The sequence below is a fragment of the Dermacentor albipictus genome, chromosome 2 (assembly GCF_038994185.2).
Source record: "Dermacentor albipictus isolate Rhodes 1998 colony chromosome 2, USDA_Dalb.pri_finalv2, whole genome shotgun sequence".
NCBI lineage: Eukaryota > Metazoa > Arthropoda > Arachnida > Ixodida > Ixodidae > Dermacentor > Dermacentor albipictus.
Genome location: NC_091822.1, coordinates 55,403,603 through 55,424,008, shown reverse-complemented (window position 1 = coordinate 55,424,008; position 20,406 = coordinate 55,403,603). Strand labels below are relative to the sequence as shown.

General features: G+C 45.9%; 1 protein-coding gene across 1 annotated transcript in view; it reads left to right on the top strand.

The window, feature by feature from the left end:
• Nucleotides 1–18,541, top strand: part of LOC135901863 ((3R)-3-hydroxyacyl-CoA dehydrogenase-like) — an 88,721-nt gene extending 70,180 nt beyond the window's left edge. The window contains exon 3 of the mRNA XM_065431696.1: nucleotides 18,090–18,541. Within this exon, the coding sequence (XP_065287768.1) occupies nucleotides 18,090–18,506 (417 nt within the window). The 3' untranslated portion in view covers nucleotides 18,507–18,541. The remainder of the gene's footprint in view (nucleotides 1–18,089) is intronic.
• Nucleotides 18,542–20,406: the final 1,865 nt, after the last annotated feature.

The following is a 20,406-nucleotide window of genomic DNA, read 5'->3' as shown; positions in this document are numbered from 1 at the left end:
CACCTGACACTGGCATTCGGTTTAAGTATTCTGCCCGAGTCTTTAGAGGACGAGTACATCAAACTTCGTGTTAGGCCATACGTGCCGAATCCCCTCAGATGTTTCAAATGCCAACGTTTCGGCCACAGTTCGCAGAGCTGCCGAGGCCGTCAAACCTGTGCGAAGTGCAGTGCCCACGAACATACTTCTGAAGCTTGCGAGAACACTCTCCATTGTGTAAACTGTGAAGGGGAGCACGCCGCATACTCGCGGTCGTGCCCGTCCTGGAAAAAAGAGAAAGAAATAGTCACATTCAGAGTTAAGGAAAACATATCGTTCAAAGAGGCACGCAGGCGGGTAGCATACCTGCCAAAGAAAAGCTTTGCCGAAGTGGCGCGTCAGGGAGCAGCGTCACAACGGCCTCCGGCGGCTGTGCGACCCACAGGAAGTGACTCGGCAGCTACGTCATCTGCCCCCACGGTGGTTGCAGCTAGCGCTACTCCGCCAACTCAGCAAACGGGGCCATCGGTCCTGAGGTGGGCGCAGCCGAGGCTGCCTCAACCTCCCAGGTCCCTTGCAGCGCTGGCAACGGCCGGCGCAGCCAAATCCTCCAGGAAGCCCCATCGACCTCCGGGCTGGTGGGCGCAGGGGTCTTGCCCACCAAGACGGGACCCTCCCTGGTAACTTCTCGCTCGCAAGAGCACGTGTCCGGCGCCTCACAAGAGGCAATCGACACTACACCTATCCCCACGGCGCGCCAAGCGCCTATAGAGCGGCGAGGCTACCTCGAGTGCTCCAGAAAGGGCAAAACCCCGTTTACAGGGCGTCGAAAGAGCTCTGTAATCTAACCTCTGAAATCTCCAATTAATACTTCTGTTTCTGTACACACAGCACCTACTGACTTCCAATATGGATACACAAATAATTCAATGAAACGTCAGAGGTCTTCTTAGAAACCTTGATGATGTGCAGGAACTCACCCCAAAACACAGTCCGGAAGTGCTGTGTTTACAGGAAACACACTTAAAATCCAAATACACAAACTTTATGCGACAGTATATATCTTTTGTCAAATATCGCGATGATGCTGTCGCATCATCGGGCGGTGTCGCCATTATCCATAAGAGCATTGCGTGTCAACGTTTGCAGCTACAAACGCCCCTTGAAGCAGTGGCGGTTCCTGCAGTTCTCCTAAACAAACTTATCACGTCTGCTCGCTCTACATACCCCCACATTACAAATTAACTAAACACGAATTTGAGTCCTTCATAGATGAATTGCCAGAATCTTACGTTGTCCTCGGGGATTTCAATGCGCACAACTGCCTGTGGGGCGACTCGTATAGATGCGCGAGGTAGTCTTGTTGAACAGTTCCTTATCTGTTCTGGTGCATGTCTGCTGAATAAGAAGGCACCCACATACTCTCGCAAACAGGACATTTTCTTCAATTGACCTCAGCCTAGTTTCCCCGTGTATACTGCCTGAACTCGAATGGGAAGTTATCCACAATCCTTACGGGAGCGACCACTTCCCCATACTGCTAAGAAAATCTAAGGAAAACGAATATCCACCACAGGCTCCTAGGTGGAAGGTTGATACAGCGATTGGGAGAAATTCCGAACTCTTACTAGTATGTCATGGGCTGACATGTCTTTGTTAGGAATTGATGCTGTGTTGGAGTATTTCACAGTCTTCATAATAGATGCCGCATCTAAATGCATATCTGAAGTAAGTGACTTGGCATGCAAATGTCGTGTCCCGTGGTGGAACGACGAATGTAGGATCCCTCGAAAGAAACAGAACAAAGCGTGGGGGCTGCTACGCGCCTCTCCCACTGCGGAGAATCTTGTTAACATAAGAAAGCAAAGTCCCAAGGCAGGAGTACGCGCCGACAGGCCAGAAGAGAGAGTTGGCAAAAGTTTTTATCGAGCAAATGAAACTCGTTCTGCTCGATGAAATTGAGCAGAACTCGTATACAGATGAGTTCAAAGTATGGAACAGGGTTAATAGAATAAGAAGGCGGCAAGCATATTCACTACCTTTGGCAAACACAGAAGGCGATACCCTGCAAGCTTAGGCAGACTCACTTTGGGAGCACATTGAGCGCGTGTCGAGCTCAATCCACTATTCCTAATCCTTTATTAAACTTAAAGAAATAGAAGAACGTAAGCCAATCTTACGAAATTCCAGACAGAATGAACCGTATAACCAGCCTTTCAGTATTGCCGAGTTGAGAGCTGCATTGAACACATGCAAAAGCACTGCACCGGGACCTGACCGAGTCATGTATGACATGATCAGAAACTTACATACTTACACACAACTTACATTTCTCACACGTTTCAACACTATTTGGGCTGCGGGATACCTCCCATCCACATGGAAAAAAGCGATTGTGGTTCCTGTTCTTAAGCAGGGTAAAGACCCTTCCTTGGCGGCAAGTTACCGCCCGATAGCTCTTACAAATTGTCTCTGTAAGCTTTTCGAAAGAATGATTAATCGCAGACTCATACACTTCCTTGAACTCGCCAATATGCTCGATCCCAATCAGTGTGGATTCAGAGAAGGACGATCGACTACCGGTCACCTTGTGCGCATTGAAGGAAATATCCGCGATGAATTTGTTGATAAACAGTTTTTCCTATCAATATTCCTCGACATGGGGAAGGCGTATGACACAGCATGGCGTTACGGCATGTTGCAATACTTGTCGGGAATGGGCATCCGTGGAAATATGCTGAACACTATTGAAAGCTATTTGTCAAGCCGTACCTTCCGAGTAAAAGTCGGTAATGCACTGTCACGTCCTGTTACGCAGGAAACTGGTGTACCCCAGGGAGGCGTGCTCAGCTGCACTCTCTTTATCGTTAAGATGAACACACTACGTGCTTCACTGCCACCGGCCATTTTTTATTCCGTATACGTAGACGATATACAAATAGGCTTCAAATCCTGCTACCTCACAGTGTGCGAGAGGCAGGTACAGCAGGGCTTGAAAAAGGTTTCCAAGTGGGCAGACGAAAACGGATTTAAAATCAACCCCAACAAAAGCTCTTGTGTTCTTTTTACTAGAAAGAGGCCTGGTTCCAGATCCTTGTGTTCAACTGTGTGGACATCAAAAACTATCAACAAAGAACACAAATTTCTAGGTATTATACTAGACTCCTAGCTTACTTTTATACAGCACTTTAAATATCTTAACGAAAAATGTCTAAGGACAATGAACTTACTTAAAATTCTATCCCACTCAACATGTGGTAGCGACAGGAAGTGTCTGATGAATGTTTATTTATTTATTTATTTTATTTATTTACAAATACGGCAGCCCAGAAGGGCTATTGCAGGAGTGAGTGAATACAAATGCGAGAAAGAAAATCACTATAAAAAAGCAGCATATGTGAGTAACATGACTAAGGGGAGCATTCAATGGCATCCCCAAATTCTCTATGTGGTAAAGAACGGATGGAACCAGGCAGGTCATTCCAGAGTTCAATTGTCCGAGGAAAAAAACTATATTTAAAAGTGTTGGTGCGAGCAAAAAAGACGGATAAGTTTAAGTCATTGCTGTTTCTCGTGATTAGGGGCTTTGCACGGGCCAGATATGTGTTAGGGGAAGCATAATGTGGAGAGTAAAATAGAGTGTAGAAGTTTCAGAGAATTAATGTGACGACGGTGGGAAAGAGGGGTTAAACCAAGCATATTCAGATGAGATGACGGTGAAAACATTCTATCATAACGGTGGTACATGAAACGAACCGCCTTTTTCTGAACAGATTCAATTTTGTGGATGTCCGAAATTTTGTAAGGGTTCCATATGGTAGACTCATATTCAAGAATAGGTCTTACAAGTGTTTCGTATGTAATGAGTTTAGTTTCTTTGGGGGCAGCACGTAGAGTTTGGGTTAGATAACCAAGTTTTTTTAGTCCTTTGTTGCAAGTTGTTAGAATATGTTCTGACCAGGATAATCTTGGAGTGAAAAGGAGGCCTAAATACTTTACTTTTCTGCAGCGCGCATATGAATGTGATTTATAGGAGTAGTTGAAATATGAGCAAATAGCATGCTTGTGAAAGGACATGGCGACTGTTTTCTTGAAGTTAATGTTCATTTGCCAGAGTTCGCACCATTCACAAAAAGCTTATAAAAGATTGATTCAGAGTGTTATGATCGTTAGGTGAATAAATGACATTGTAGAGAACGCAGTTGTCAGCGTAAAGCCGAATTTTTACTGAAACAGAACTTGGAATGCCGTTAATGTAAAGCAAAAAAAGCAGTGGCCCTAAAATAGAACCTTGGGGCACACCGGAAGATACTGATGAGTCAGGAGAGTTGAATGAATTAAAAGAAACATACTGTGAACGATCATAAAGAAAACTACGGATCGAGTCAACGAGAAGATGGTTATTAAGGATAAAGCTTAGTTTATGTAATAGTTTAGGATGTGGTACAGTATCAAATGGTTTGGAGAAATCAATGAAGAGTGCATCTAATTGATGACCTAAATCAAGAGCAGAAGCGATGTCATGTGTAAATTCAGTTAATTGAGTCACTGTGCTAAACCCACTACGATCAAGAGCCTAAGAGCCTAATTCGATCACGATTGGACTACGGTGCCGTCGTATATAACTCTGCCGCTCCGAGCGCACTAAAGATCATAGATCCTGTCTACCATCTAGGTATCCGCTTAGCCACTGACGCTTTCAGAACAAGCCCGATTGAAAGCTTATACGCGGAATCAAATGAATGGTCCCTCCATCTACAGAGAACTTACATCAGCCTTACATATTTCCTGAAAATACATTCCAATCATCAACATCCATGTTTTAACACTGTTAACGATATGACACGTACTACACTTTTCTATAACCGTCCCTCTGTAAGACAGCCTTTCTCGCTTCGTGTGAGGGAACTTAGTGATGAAATGCGTGTCCCACTCCTCGAGCTTCGCCTAATGCATCCAACCAAGCTGTTATCACCTTGTGAGTGGCAGCTGATAGAATGTGACATATCCTTTTTAGAAGTAACAAAACACGCACCAGAGATAAAAATCCGAATGCACTTTCTTGAACTCCAGCACAAGCGCTCCTGCGCAATGTTCTACACAGATGCTTCGAAGTCAAATGCCGGGGTATCTTATGCTGCCTTCGGCCCATCCTTATCAGAATCTGGTGTACTGCATCCGGAAACAAGTATCTTCACGCCCGAGGCCTACGCAGTACTGTCTTCTGTAAATCATATAAGAAAATCAAAACTTCAAAACTCCGCGATATATACAGACTCCCTAAGCGTCGTGAAGGCCTTGATGTCACTCTATAGACACAAAAATCCAGTACTTAATGAACTCTACACCGTCTTGTGTAAGGCGTACATATCTAACCCAACGTTACTACATTATTTTCAGTTGTCAAACTCCGCCGCGGCACCTGACCCCTTTCTGTCGCGCCCGTGGGGCGGCGCGCGCGACACGGTCGGCCCGAAGGCTGGTGGTGCGAACAACGTTTGTGCGGGCGGACAGAGACGCCTATTCGTGCAGCGGCGTGGCACGTTTTGCTCGTGTTTCTTATTTATGTGCCAGAAAAATGCTGCTCGTCTTGTGAGCAAACATGCCTGCAATGAAACAATGAAACGATAAAAACCACGAGAAGCAGACAAATTAAGTGAAAGCTAGGGAGCAGTGGCGTAGCCAGAAATTTTGTTCGGGGGGGGGGGGGGGCTACGCCACTGGCCCAATATATATATATATATATATATATATATATAGCTGCACGTTGCAGCTCAGCCTCCTCCATAAGAGGAAGCTTTAGCTCGGGTGCTCCTATTCAAGTACATGTAGAAGGGGAATTCGTTTTTCCCTGCAACCACTTCACCAAATTTGAGGAGGTTTGTTGCATTTAAAAGAAAAAGTTTAATTCTAGTGACTACTGGTTTCGAATTTTTCATTTAGGTGATCACTTATTTATTAAAATTTGGCCAAAATTGAAAAATTTCACAGAACGAAACTATCAAGTTTAAAACTCCGTGACTCAACAATGAAAAGTGATATCACAATTCTGTGAATTGCATCTAATAGTACATCTACAGTGGACAAAATAGATATGCTACACATGAATCTAAAAATTTAGTATTGTGGAATACGGCTTTTGCAGAACCCTTGTACACAACGTAACCAATTCACGTAAGATACAAATTGACACAGCAAACTTGTCCGCTTTGACTGTTATAATAAATGCCGTTTACAGAACCACAATGTCTGTTCTTCATGCATAGCTATTAGTTTGTAAACGTCGTGCTTCTATTTTTCCAAACTTTAGAATTTTTCAAAATATTTTAAACAATATTCAGGCCCTAAATCGAAGTTCTGTTTCCAACAGTCACTAGGATTTAACTTTGTCTCTCAAATGCAACCAATTTCAATAAAAGCGATTAGCAGGATTATCTCAGAAAAGCGTTTCTGCATTTTACAAGTATTTGAATAGGCCGCGTCGGATTGGGCCTGAGCTAAAGCTTCCTCTTAAACAATTTATCGAGGGATCAGATACATGAATAATAACTGCATTGTCATTGCCAAAGATGCTGCAAACGAATTCTTGAAAGCTACGCACTGTAAATACAGGTAAAATATGTATTTTTCATAAAATATTATACTCTTAATATATTAAATATTATATTATATATTATATTCCTTAATTGAGTACAGAAGTCTCAAGCAGGGTTCCTTAAAGCACCCGACGCCGAAGATGCTGGGCTTTATGAAGACTGCTAACAAAAGTGTGTCAGCTTCCCTGGATGCTGCAGGCCTTTACAGAGAGATATATTGGAAGGTTTTTTATGATCTAGAGGGCTGCTGCCTCCCTCTTAATTCTTGGTTGCCCAGAGCATATATTCGCGTTCACGTGCGAAGTACTGAATATCTTCATTGTTATGCGGATGCATTTTTACTCCAGGGATACAAACTGTCAACTAGAAAGCAGGCACAAGGTAGCTGTAGCAACCAAGAAAGCGCATCTTTTGTGAATATCGATGTAGCATGCTTAGATTCATCAATCCGGCGTTGTACCGGTCCTATTCTTTTTTTCATGCCTACATAAAACAACATGCCACAAACAAAAGGGTTCACTCTCCTCTTCATTCACCTATTATCTGCTTTTTACAGAGTGCACAACGTAAAAAAGCTATTTTTTGAATATTTAGCGCCACGAAGAGCAGAAAAAAAAACACTGGCATTGAGTGTTGCTGCTGCTTTGGGAAGCTTCCGTAGCCAACCGGGCCAACCATGGCGGCAGCGCCACCTCGCGGGAGGAGATGGCAGAGGGTCACGTTCGCGCGCCGCTCACAGGCGGAGTTTTACAACTGAAAAGTATCTAGTAGCGATGTATCTAACCAGCATACCATAATATATTGGGCGCCTGGCCATAGGAGCATCGAGGGCAACGTTCTGGCGGGCAAGATGGCCACGTCTATCCCATCGCAAGCTGTTAACCCTACCGCTGAGATGCCTGTCACAGATCTGTGGCCTTTCTTTCGAAGGAGGCTGCGGGAACACTGGCAACGCATGTGGGACGCGGAAACGGATAATAAGCTCCACCTAATAAACCCACAGTTAGGACTCTGGCCCTTTACTACAAAATCGCGCTGAACAGATGTCGTATTCTGTCGTCTAAGAATGGGACACACATTTGGCACACATAATTTTCTACTTATTGGAAGAGAGCCACCAACCTGTGGTAGATGCGGGGAGAGGCTGACCGTACTCCGCGTCCTCCTGGAGTGTCGGGAGGCCGAATCTCAGAGAAAGAGACACTTTCCCTTAGCATACCGGCAGCACAGTACTCTTCAACCAGCAATGTTTCTCGGTCCAGAACCGCTTTTTAATACAGACACAGTCCTAGGTTTCCTCAGAGATGTGGTCTTACACGTTATAAGTCCCATACATTCGTAGCGCTTCCTCTCTTCAGAGGATGCCGCTGGGATAGTTGTACTGTATAGCACCTGCTTCCAGGCCCTTGTGTTTCAAGGGCTCTGGTGAGGCAGTTGTGCTGTAGCTAATTATTGCATCTTACATGTTTCTTATATCATATCATTCTCCCGCATTGCAGTGTAAGGCTCACAGTACTCGTCATTAGAAATCGCCAGAATCTTATAGCACGTAGAATTTACGCACTTTACAGCGACTATTTTAGGCCGCTTTACAGCAAAGTCACATCTTCTTCACAGAACGCATCATTCCACCACGAAATCACTAACACTGTCTTGGCGCTCTTTGGCTTTACCTGGCCCTTGCGCCAGTAAAAACCACACATACATTTATTCATTGATTCATTCAACCAACATATGCCGTATTTGACGACTATGTATAGTCATCCCAGAAGAGCTTCGGAACTCTGGCGTCCCTAAATGTTACCCTGCAAATGTGTACTGCAGTTGCTTCAATAACTCGTGCCATTCTCATCGCTGTTGCTGTTCTGGGAAATAATGCAGCAAACGTTAACGCGATTTGCCAGAGTGAAAAAAAGGGGGGCGGGTTGCTTCGAGAGCAAGGAAAGTGCGCATTACGACAGACGCCATCGGATTTCGAGTGAATAGATAGGAACGGAAAAGTTTTTTTTTTCTCGGAAAGCACTGCACCAATTTCGACGAGGTTTGTCCGATTCAAAAGAAAAGGTTTAAATCTAGATACAACGGGCAGCGCATTTTCTTTATTTATTCCTTCAACATTTTTACGAACACTGCTAGCGATATCCAAATTGTAAAAATAAGAATCACGAATCAACTAAAAAATAAAATAATTTATTGTGATTCTGTAAACTACCCCTGGTAATACCTACACACATAGAGCGGACGAAGTTGACGTATAACCTGCCGCGGTCGCTTTGTGTAGCTAATTGCACTGCAGAGCTGGAGGTCGCAGGCTCGATCACGGCCTTGGCGACCGCTTTTCTGGCGAATTGCAAATACGTACTCGTATACTTAGATTTAGCTGCACTGTCAAGAATCTCCGGGTGGTCGAAATTATTCCCGAGTCTTACACTACGGCGCGCCTCATAATCATGAGCCATGGTTTCACCACGTAAAACCGCAGAATTTACAAAAATTCTTCGAAACCGCCAAATGGGCCATTGGGCGAAAAGCCGGCGGCGTCTGTAGCAGCGAAACTTCCTTTTGGCGGCGAGGCCACGGCGGGATCGTGCGCACATTGGGCCGCGATTGCCGGCTCGGGCCTCGGCGTAGCGGGCGAAAGGGGACACCTGTTGCCGTGGTATTGGGCGAGGGCAGACGGCATCGCCGTGACGCCACGTCATCCTCGCTCCCGGAAGTCTGTGTTATCCGCCCCCGCAGGGGCGTCTGCGTGAGCAGGCGTTTGGTGTGTTGCGGCACCACGGACCCGAGCACATGAGGGTGCGACCCTCCCGCGTGTAGCCGTGCGCGGCTTAGCCGTGTCCGGGGAAAAGGGGATCCTGGGGATTGAGCCGATGCTGAGGGTCAGGACCTTTAAGGCCCCTCAGCGGAGGCAACACATCCCTTTGGCCTCGGCTTCACGTAGACGGCACCCCCGGACTGACCCACCCGGGGGAAACCGGTAGTTGCCTTTTCCTGTCTCTCTCTCCCTCCAGTCTTCGTCTTTTTCTTACTTTTCATCTTTCCTGTCTTCTCCTAGCTTCCGTTTACTTCCAAATTTTCCAGGCAGCAAGGGTTAACCTTGTGTGAATAACCAACCTAGGTTACCTCATATTTGGTTATAGTGATAACGTACAACGGGCGTTTGCAGGACCTGTTCTTACAGTCCTTGTAACGTCCCCTTGTAGGGCTCCACGATGGGTGGTTGGCGTTATTGCCGAAAATTAAATTATTCTATGGCTAGTTCCTTCCTTACCCTCCCAGATCGCCCTCAGAAAAGAGGGCGCACCGAAGACGTATTTCAGTTTTTTGGACGACAAAGACCCAACTTCCCACGATTTCACGTAATTCAATTGTAAAAGTCAGATAAACAAGTACGCACGATCTCCCCATTTCTAGTTTCGAAGTCTTTAACTGAGGTTCTTGGTCCAGGTTACAAGGCATCAAGGATGGCAAGTGGAGATCTCCTTTTGGAGCTCCGTGACCTGAAACAATACGAAAAGCTACCTAATCTAGTGTCTTTTGGAAACTTTCAAGTGACAGTGACTCCGCACCGCACTATGAACACTACACGCGGCGTTGTCTCAGATGATGACCTGCTTCAGTTGACAGAGGCAGAGCTCTTAGAGGGCTTCAATGAGCAAAATGTTGTTAATGTGAAAAGAAAAAAGATGAGGCGCGATGGTAAGGAAATTGCGACCAAACACCTAATTCTCACATTCAATTCAAGTGTCCTGCCCGAATCAATCGAGGCCGGGTACATAAAGCTCCGTGTCAGGCCTTACGTGCCCAATCCACTCCGTTGTTTCAAATGTCAGCGCTTCGGCCACAACTCGCAGAGCTGCCGCGGCCGCCAAACTTGTGCTAAATGCAGTGCCACAGAACACACCACTGAAACTTGTGAGAACGCTCTCCAGTGTGTAAACTGTGATGGGGAGCACGCCGCGTACTCACGGTCGTGCCCATCCTGGAAGAAAGGAAAAGAAATAGTAACGATCAAAGTGAAAGAAAATATCTCATTTAAGGAGGCACGCAAGCGGGTTGCATACCTGCCAAAGAAAAGCTTTGCCGAAGTGGCGCGTCAGGGGGCAGCGTCACAACGGCGTCCGGCGCCTGTCCGACCCACAAGCAGTGAGTCGGCAGTTACGCCATCTGCCCCCACGGTGGTTGCAGCTAGCGCTGCTCCGCCAACCGAGCAGAAGGGACCTTCTACCCCGAAGTTGGGCGCAGCTGAGGCTGCTCCAACCACCCCGGCCCCTTCCAGCGCTGGCAACAGCCGGCGCAGCCAAATTCCCCAGGGAGCCCCATCGACCTCCGGGCCGGTGGGCGCAGGGGTCTTGCCCTCCAAGGCGGGACTCTCCCTGATAACTTCTCGCTCGCAAGAGCACGTGTCCGGCGCCTCACAAGAGGCAATGGACACAACACCTAACCTCAAGGCGCCCCAAGCGCCTAAGGAGCGGCGAGGATCCCTCGAACGCTCCAGAAAGGGCAAAACTCCCGTTACAGGGCCTCGAAAGGGCTCTGTAATGTAATCTCTGTAATTTCGATAATCACTACTTCTGTACACACAGCACCTACTGACCTCCAATATGGATACACAAATAATTCAATGGAACATCAGAGGTCTTCTTAGGAACCTTGATGATGTGCAAGAGCTTATCCAAAAACACAATCCACTAGTGCTGTGTCTACAGGAAACACACCTAAAACCACAACATACAAACTTTCTCCGACCGTATATTAAGTTTCGCAAATATCGCGATGATGCTGTCGTATCATCAGGTGGCGTTGCCATTTTGATTCATAAAAGTGTTTTCTGTCAGCGTTTACAGCTACAAACGCCCCTTGAAGCAGTGGCGGTTCGAGCTGTTCTTCTGGATAAACTCGTCACCATTTGCTCGATCTACGTACCCCGACACTACAAATTAAACAAACATGAATTTCAGTCATTTATAGACGAGTTGCCAGAACCCTATGTTGTTCTTGGCGATTTCAATGCGCACAGCTCCCTGTGGGGCGACACTCGTACAGACGCGCGAGGTCGTCTTGTTGAACAGTTCCTTTTTTCTTCAGGTGCGTGCTTGCTCAATAAGAAGGAACCCACGTATTACTCCCTAGCAAACAGAACCTTTTCTTCAATAGATCTTACCATAGTTTCCCCGTTCATACTGCCCGAACTCGAATGGAAAGTCACGAACAATCCTTACGGGAGCGACCACTTCCCTATACTGATAAGAACATCTAAAGAAAACGAATATCCTCCGCAAGCTCCTAGGTGGAAGATAGACACAGCTGACTGGGAGAAATTTCGAACTCTCACTAACGTCTCATGGGCCGACATGTCTTCTCTAGAAATTGATGCTGCTGTGGAGTATCTTACATTATTCATAATAGATGCCGCATCAAAATGCATATCCGAAGTAAGTGGTTTGGCATGCAAACGACGTGTACCGTGGTGGAACGGCGAATGTAGGATCGCTCGTAAGAATCAGAACAAGGCGTGGGGGTTGCTGCGCGCCTCCCCCACTGCGGAGAATCTTATCAATTTTAAAAAAACTAAAATCCCAAGGCAGGCGAACCCGCCGACAAGCCAGAAGAGAAAGCTGGCACAAGTTTTTATCGAGCATTAACTCGTTTATGGATGAGGCCAAAGCCTGGAACAGAGTTAATAGGATTAGAGGGCGGGAAACACATTCACTCCCCCTGGTAAACACACAGGGCGATACACTGCAAGACCAGGCAGACTCACTTGGGGAATATTTTGAGAGCGTGTCAAGTCAAACAAACTATACACAATCCTTTCTCAAATACAAACAAACTGAAGAACGTAAGCCATTAACAAGAAAAGGTCGAGAGAATGAGCCTTACAACCGTCCTTTTTGTATTGCCGAATTGAGAGCTGCCTTGAGCGCATGCAACAGCTCCGCACCAGGATCTGATAGAATCATGTATGAAATGCTCAAACACTTACACAATGACACGCAGGTTACACTACTCACACTTTTCAACACCATTTGGGATGCAGGGTACCTTCCAGCTGCATGGAAGGAAGCCATTGTGATCCCTGTTTTGAAACAAGGCAAGGACCCATCCTCAGTGGCAAGTTACCGCCCGATAGCCCTCACAAGTTGCATCTGTAAGGTGTTCGAAAAAATGATAAATCGGCGACTCATCTTTTTCCTTGAACAGAGCAAAATGCTTGATCCTTATTAGTGCGGCTTCCGAGAAGGACGCTCCACACCACCTTGTACGTGTAGAAGGAAATATCCGCGACGCATTTGTACACAAACAATTCTTCTTATCCATATTCCTCGATATGGAGAAGGCGTACGATACGACGTGGCGTTACGGAATCTTAAGAGACTTGTCAGAAATGGGCATCCACGGTAACATGCATAATATAATAGAAAGCTATCTGTCAAATCGTACCTTCCGAGTAAAAGTCGGCAATGCACTCTCACGCCCTTTTACGCAAGAAACGGGCGTACCCCAAGGAGGCGTGCTCAGCTGCACGCTCTTTATAGTGAAGATGAACACGCTTCGTGCTTCATTACCACCCGCCATCTTTTACTCTGTCTACGTGGGCGACATTCAAATAGCTTTCAAATCTTGTAACCTCGCAGTCAGCGAGAGACAGGTACAGAATGGCCTGAACAAAGTCTCAGTGTGGGCAGACAAGAATGGATTTAAGATCAATCCTAACAAAAGCTCTTGCGTTCTTTTTACAAGAAAGAGGGGCCTGGTTCCGGATCCTTCCTTAGAACTGTGTGGACAACGAATACCTATCAGCAAAGAGCGCAAATTCCTAGGTATCATACTTGACTACAGACTCACTTTCGTCTCCCACATTAAACATCTTAGAGAAAAGTGTCTGAAAACAATGAATATAATGAAACTTCTATCCCAGACTACGTGGGGTAGTGACAGAAAGTGTTTAATGAATCTATATAAAAGCCTCATTCGATCGCGACTAGACTATGGTGCCGTGATTTATCACTCTGCCGCCCCGAGCGCACTAAAGATGCTAGACCCAGTGCACCATCTAGGAATCCGACTGGCCACTGGCGCTTTCAGAACGAGTCCCATACAAAGTCTATATGTAGAATCAAATGAATGGTCTCTCCACCTACAGAGATCATACATCAGCTTTACATATTTCCTTAAAATACAGTCCAATCCTGAACATCCATGTTTTCATAACGTTACCGATATGACGTGCGCTACACTTTTCAGCAATCGTCCCTCCATAAGACAGCCTTTCTCGCTGCGTGTGAAGGAGCTTAGCGATGAAATGCATGTCCCACTCCTCGAGCATCGATTAATGCACCTAACCAAGCTCTTACCTCCTTGGGAGTGGCAGGTGATACAGTGTGACATATCCTTTATAAAAGTTACAAAGCACGCTCCTGAGGCCGAAATCCGAATGCATTTCCTAGAGCTCCAGCACAAGCACTCCTGCGCAGAGTTCTACACAGATGCTTCGAAGTCAAATGCCGGGGTATTCTATGCAGCCGTCGGCCCATCATTTTCGGAATCCGATTTACTGCATTCGGAAACAAGTATCTTTACGGCCGAGGCCTACGCATTACTCTCTGCTGTAAAGCACATAAGAAAATCGAAACTTCCAAATGCAGCGATCTATACAGACTCTCTCAGCGTCGTGAATGCCTTAGTGTCACTCAGCAAACATAAAAATCCTGTATATTCGGTCTTGTGCAAAGCGTATTCATCTAACCAGAATATCATAATATGCTGGGTCCCTGGCCATAGGGGAATCAAAGGTAACGTTCTGGCGGACGAGATGGCCACGTCAATCACATTGCAAGCTGTTAACCCTACCGCTGCAGTGCCTGTCACAGATCTGAGGCCTTTCTTGCTAAGGAGGCTGCGAGATCACTGGCAACACATGTGGGATGCGGAAACAGATAATAAGCTCCACCTGATAAAACCGCAGTTAGGATTCTGGCCGTCTACTACAAAATCGCGCCGAACAGATGTCCTATTCTGTCGTCTCAGAATAGGACACACGTTTGGCACCCATAATTTCCTACTCACCGCCTGTGGGAGATGCGGAGAGAGGCTGACCGTCCTCCATGTCCTCCTGGAGTGTCGGAAAGCCGAATCTGACAGAAAGAAACATTTTCCGTTAGCATACCGGCAGCATATTCCCCTTCATCCTGTAATGTTACTCGGCCCAGAACCGCTCTTCGACACTAACGCAGTCCAAAGTTATCTGAAAGATGTTGTGTTGCATGTTGTTAGCCCCACATGTTCGTAGCGTGTCCTCTTTTCAGAGGATGGCGCTGTGATAGTTCTTTCGTGTAGCACGTGCCTCTAGGCCCTTGTATTTCAAGGGCTCTACCAAGGCAACAGTGCTCCAGGCATTTTTATCATCTCATATATTTTCTATTCTGCATCATTCTTTTACGATGGATTTTAATGTTCATAGTATTCGTCATCTGTCATCGCCATAATTTTATAGCAAGTAGATTTTACGCACTCTACAGCGACTATTTTTAGGCCACTTTACAGCCAAGTCACATCTTCCACAATACATCGTCAACATTACCACTTGTCATGGCGCTCTTTGGCCAAGCCTGGCCCTTGCGCCACAAAACACCACATATCATCATCATCATCTGTGTTATCCGCGCGTTCGTTGACCGCTCAAGCAGCCATCTGCCTTCTAACTGCGCCTGGGTAAGGACAAATCACAACGTGCCAAACGCCTCAACGCGCTCGCTTGCCCGCAAGGGGTTCATAAATCGGAGCACTGCTCAGTGGCGTTGCAGTGAACAATAATCCTTTCGCTCTCGCAACTCATAAGTGCTTAAGTGCGCTTGGATATTTTACAGCGAAGCTGTTAAGGGCCACTTTCCCCACTATCGTGTCCGCGTGTAGATAAAAACCCCGAAGTTAGTGCAATGCCGGGCTGACCAGCGGCAGAGGCGACGCAGGCGTTAAACACTCCCCATACGTAGGCCGAACCCGAAGATAGTGCAATACCGGGCCGACCCGCGGCGGAGGTGCAGTTCTTCATAAGGGGCACACATACATAGCTTCGCAAGCCGTCTTTGTTCACGCAGTGGATAGGTACTGAGTTTTTTATTGATTTTTTATGTGTCACATTGAAATGTACAACTTTTTAGTGAGTAGGAATGCTACCAACGCTCGTGAACGATGCAGAAATTTCAGGTAAGCTGTGAATTTACAGATCAAATTTACCCCCTTTAGTTGCTTTCGACACAGATGCACTTTACGGAGCGGCGATATTTGTTTTGGTGCAGAGTAAACTGTAAAACTACGTAAACTATAGGCATTAATTTTTGTAAATTATCCCGGCCACGGCGGCCCCATTTCAATGAGGTACTTTGATAAGGGTGCACGTTAAAGAACCCCAGGCGGTAATAATTTCCATAGTCGCTCACTATGGCCTGCCTCATAGTGAGATCGTTTCGGCAAGTAAAACCCCGCAGTTTAATTGTTTTTTTTTATTTTTGTACATTACCAGTTCATGAATATTTGTAAAAAATTTCAGGCTTTAACGTGAAACATTATTTTCTTGAGTCAGTATAGAACTTAACATTCTGGCCCAAATGCAACCAATTTCACTGATGTCCGTGCAATGGTGATCTAATAAAAAATTCAGTTAATCGATTTTTGTATAATGAAGCCGGAGATCACCCCATGCTGAAGCTTCCTATAAAGAAGTATTGCTAATCAGTATGCCTTAACGTGCAAATAATGGCGGCGAACAAGCCAGTTCTTGCACAGTCTCTAAAGCACAATTTTCTAGAACTCATCTTTCAATAAACAGTTAAAAGGGTTAAACGGGTAAACGTATTCTTAGCAAACACACATTTCTTTCACCCCACCAGTTCAGCTTTAGGAAATATTTTTTTTCATTAAAACCGCCTGCCAATGTTCGTGGGCCTTATACATAAAGTCATCAAATTACAAATTAAATTATGTGGTCTTACGTGGCGGAACAACTATGAGGCACGCTGTAGGGGGTGGGAGGAGGACATTCTGGGGTTCTTGAACGTGCAACTAAATCTAAGTACACGGCTGTTCTTGTATTTCGACCCCGTCGAAATGCGGCAGCTGTGGCCGGAATAAGATCCCGTGACTTCGTCTTTGGCAGCCAGAAATTCATTGATGTTGGATTATTATTTGGTAACATGAATTTTCATGGATATTGCAAAATCGTATATTTATTGCCTCTCGATAAACTTAAGGGAAAATGATATTGTTATACTCCGAAAGGAACAGCTTCAGCTCTTTTTGACAGTTATTTAGGAGAATGCACCATATCATTCATTTTGATGCAGCGCAATATGATGTTGAAATTATGAATTCGGTTCTGCAACGCTCATTTTGGACTGTGCTCTTTCTACTGTGTATCGATAACCTGTCCTCACATTTGCTGCATGCCTGACCTGTGTTTTATGTGGATGACACAACATTACTCACTACCAGCCGTCAATAAAGAAAGTATTGTAGTTGCTAAGCTTAGCAAATACATGCAGATTCTGCAGCACATGGCGTAAACAAAGTTATTAGGGCTCCCAGTTGAAGCAGTACTACTACAGCGACTACTACCACCACTACTACTGCTGCTGCTGCTGCCCCCGCCAGCGCTAGTGCTGCTTCATTGGTGCTGGTGCTGGTTGAAGCGACGCAACACAGTAGCGACAAGAATACTGAACTGTTCATTGATCTACACTTGAGCTTTAAAGGGACACTAAAGAGAAAAATTATTTCTTCTGCATCAGTAAATTACCTTTCTACAACACCAAAACACCACTCTTACCACGATAACCTGCTCGGTAAGGCAGAAAAAAGCGCACGAAGGAAAGATTGGTGGCGACGCCTCCTTGAAGTTCCCGCACAGTCGCTGTGACGTCATATATTTTGATGGCATCTTATAGGGCCCACTTATTTATATAGCGGTACAAATCGACTACATTGTGTTCTAAATGAACCAAACGTCAAACATGGCAAGTTTCGGGAACATTTGCTCGGCCAACGCGGCCCAAATGCGAAAACATACTTTGGAATCCCTGACGTCGCACTGACGTACCAGCGTCGGGGTTTTGGCGCGAAATTCAAATACTTATATACTTGGACGTTCATCTTCGCATCTAACAATGAAACTATTATTTTGAAATGACTGCCTGCAGGGTTCTCATACAATGCTTTACTAGCCTAAACTGATTTATTGCTTCGCTTTAGCGCCCCTTTATGTAACTGAAATCCACGTCAGTTGCAACAACCCGCTGCGGCCGAGCACATCGTTTCTTGCTGATAGCTCATAAGGAACTCGGGCACGCAAGTGTGCTTTATCGGCGACGCGGCTGTGGTGATGTTCATTATCAGTTGCTTGGTTGTGTTCGGGGTCAGAATTACCATGATGAGCGCATGGTAGTTCTGAAAATACGTGCGCCACAAATTGAGATGCGGCAAACATCTGAAGCCTCGCCTTTGTTTTTGCAGGGTACGTTCCTGGTGAATCGTGCAGCTGCCCGTGATATGCGCCGATCTGGGACGCCACTTCCGAAAGCGGGAGCAGCCATCGTGAACATATCCAGCATTGTGGCGAAGTGCTGCTCTGAGTCATCAGCCACGTACGCCGCCGCGAAGGCCGGTGTCGTTGCGCTGACCAAGTCTGCGGCGGCGGAGCTTGCGGAGCACGGCATCCGCTGCAACGCAGTGATGCCTGGATGGGTGGAGACTCCTTTCATGGCTCACGCTGGTGCAGCCCTCAAGGCTAAAGCCATATCGAGCACACCGCTCAGCAGGACCGCCCAGCCATGGGAGATAGCCGAAGCAATCAAGTTCCTCTGCTCACCGGCTGTGAGCTCCTTTATCACGGGAGCTACTCTTGAGGTCACCGGAGGATACTACATGTGAATTGTTTTTCTGATATTTATTAATCAACAAAGCAATCCGATAAAAAAATGGTTTTGGGCATATATATCAAGTGTACCTGTCTGGCAATGTTTTCATGAGATTTTTGCAGTGGTCTCACATTTAAGAACAATGCAGAAATAGCGTCTATTCGAGGTTCGAAGTGGACCACAGGAAAATGATTTTACCAGTCACTGGTTACCTGTAAGTATGGATGGCGATCAGTGCAGCTTCACATGGACCGAAAACGAAAATATATGCGCCATCTTCATCGGTGTAATGTTGTGCGTGCTTTGTGCCATGTATGTATACAAGCTGGACCAAATGCCAGCTATCATTAACATGTGTGTAGAACAGCACTGAAACCGAAGTGCTGACATGAAGTTAGTGACTTTTTGTTTCAGCGCTTCGAATAAAGGCCCTCGACCTCGAAGCCCTTAAAAAACTAGGAACCCTTAGAGCTACCATAATAATTTAGGATAACAACTCTTCTACGGAGAGTTCTGGTTTCAATTTTTCATAGAAGTATGTCTGGTACCTTCATGACGCAGAAAATACTAACATGATGCAGCATATTTGGACCTTTTTGCGCTTACCCGCTCATACTCGACGCGAGCCCGATGTAGAACCATGGATGCCAGCAATTGCGGCTTTGAATAATAAAGTGTTTTCAAGTCCTCATGCTTAGGGTTGTACAAATGAATGTTTGTCTTCTTGGTTGTCACGTCCATGACAAGAATGACACCCAGCTCACTAAAGAGATCGCCATACTGCTACCTACATAGTCTTGTGGAGTTTGTAGAGTTTTTCGAAGACATTTGACTGATGAACTAGATCTCAAGGAACACATGATGACTTATTTTTGGCGTCATCGCATTGCGTCTCTGTGTTTTTTTGATAGTAGTGTCCTGCTTTACAATGTGATCCAAAGCCTATGTGACGTCTCTTGTCTTCAGAGCTTTTTTTTTGCACTTACCATCAGCTGTCCGAAGAGTTTCTCGATGGAGTTAGTGTTGAATCTTATAGCCCGGATATTGTTAACGCCTATTCCAAGCAAAATATTATTAATTTTCGCTTTTGCTTGTTTCGGCAAAATCACTGAAATGTATGCTTCTTCTGTGAAGCTTCCATCACGAGCGACGACTGAACAATCTCTCACTTTCGTTACGTAGCGGCAAAACTTATTTTGCAGCCGTTGTATGCGGGCTTCATGCTGCTAGGATATCGGCATTTTGCAATAACTTCATTGTATATCGAACAATGCCTTCATAACTTTCGTGAAGTTCATCCTGCACCATTTCGCAAATAAAGAGCAGATTTTCCTCGAGAGTTTTGGAGATGTTTCAACGGCCCAATCATTTTCGGCGAAAGCTACTGCACTTCACACTGCAATTCTGTTGGGATGGTGGTGCGTTCTTGAGCTTAGTGCACTCTGCAAGGATGTGTGCTAGAGTGCCTTTTGATCGTCTGCAAAACGGGCATGAAGTGTCATGCTCTGTTGGGAACATCTTGTGCAAGAGCACGGGATATGCTAGCGACCGCGCTTGCGTGCATCGCACGATCGTTTGTTGCACTCGGCTGAGTTGCGGATGTGGACGGGGAAGCCTACATCTGCCGCTTCTGTACATTTGTGTGATTTCTTTTAACTTGTCACGGGGTGCGGTAGCTCTGGCTCGTCCTCGGCCCGGATTGACAGTTCTCGGGCATAGTGGTCGGGGAGTGCGTTGCCTTCCACTTGCGAGTGAGCCGGGACCTACACGAGCTCAACGGCCCGTCCCGGTGATTTGCATTTGGTGAGGATCGCTAGTGCCGCGGGAGAGATGTTCCCTTTGCGGTAGCTTGCGTAGGCGGTCTGGGAGTCTGTGACCACGGTCCTCACTTTCGGTTGTGCGAGTGCGAGGGC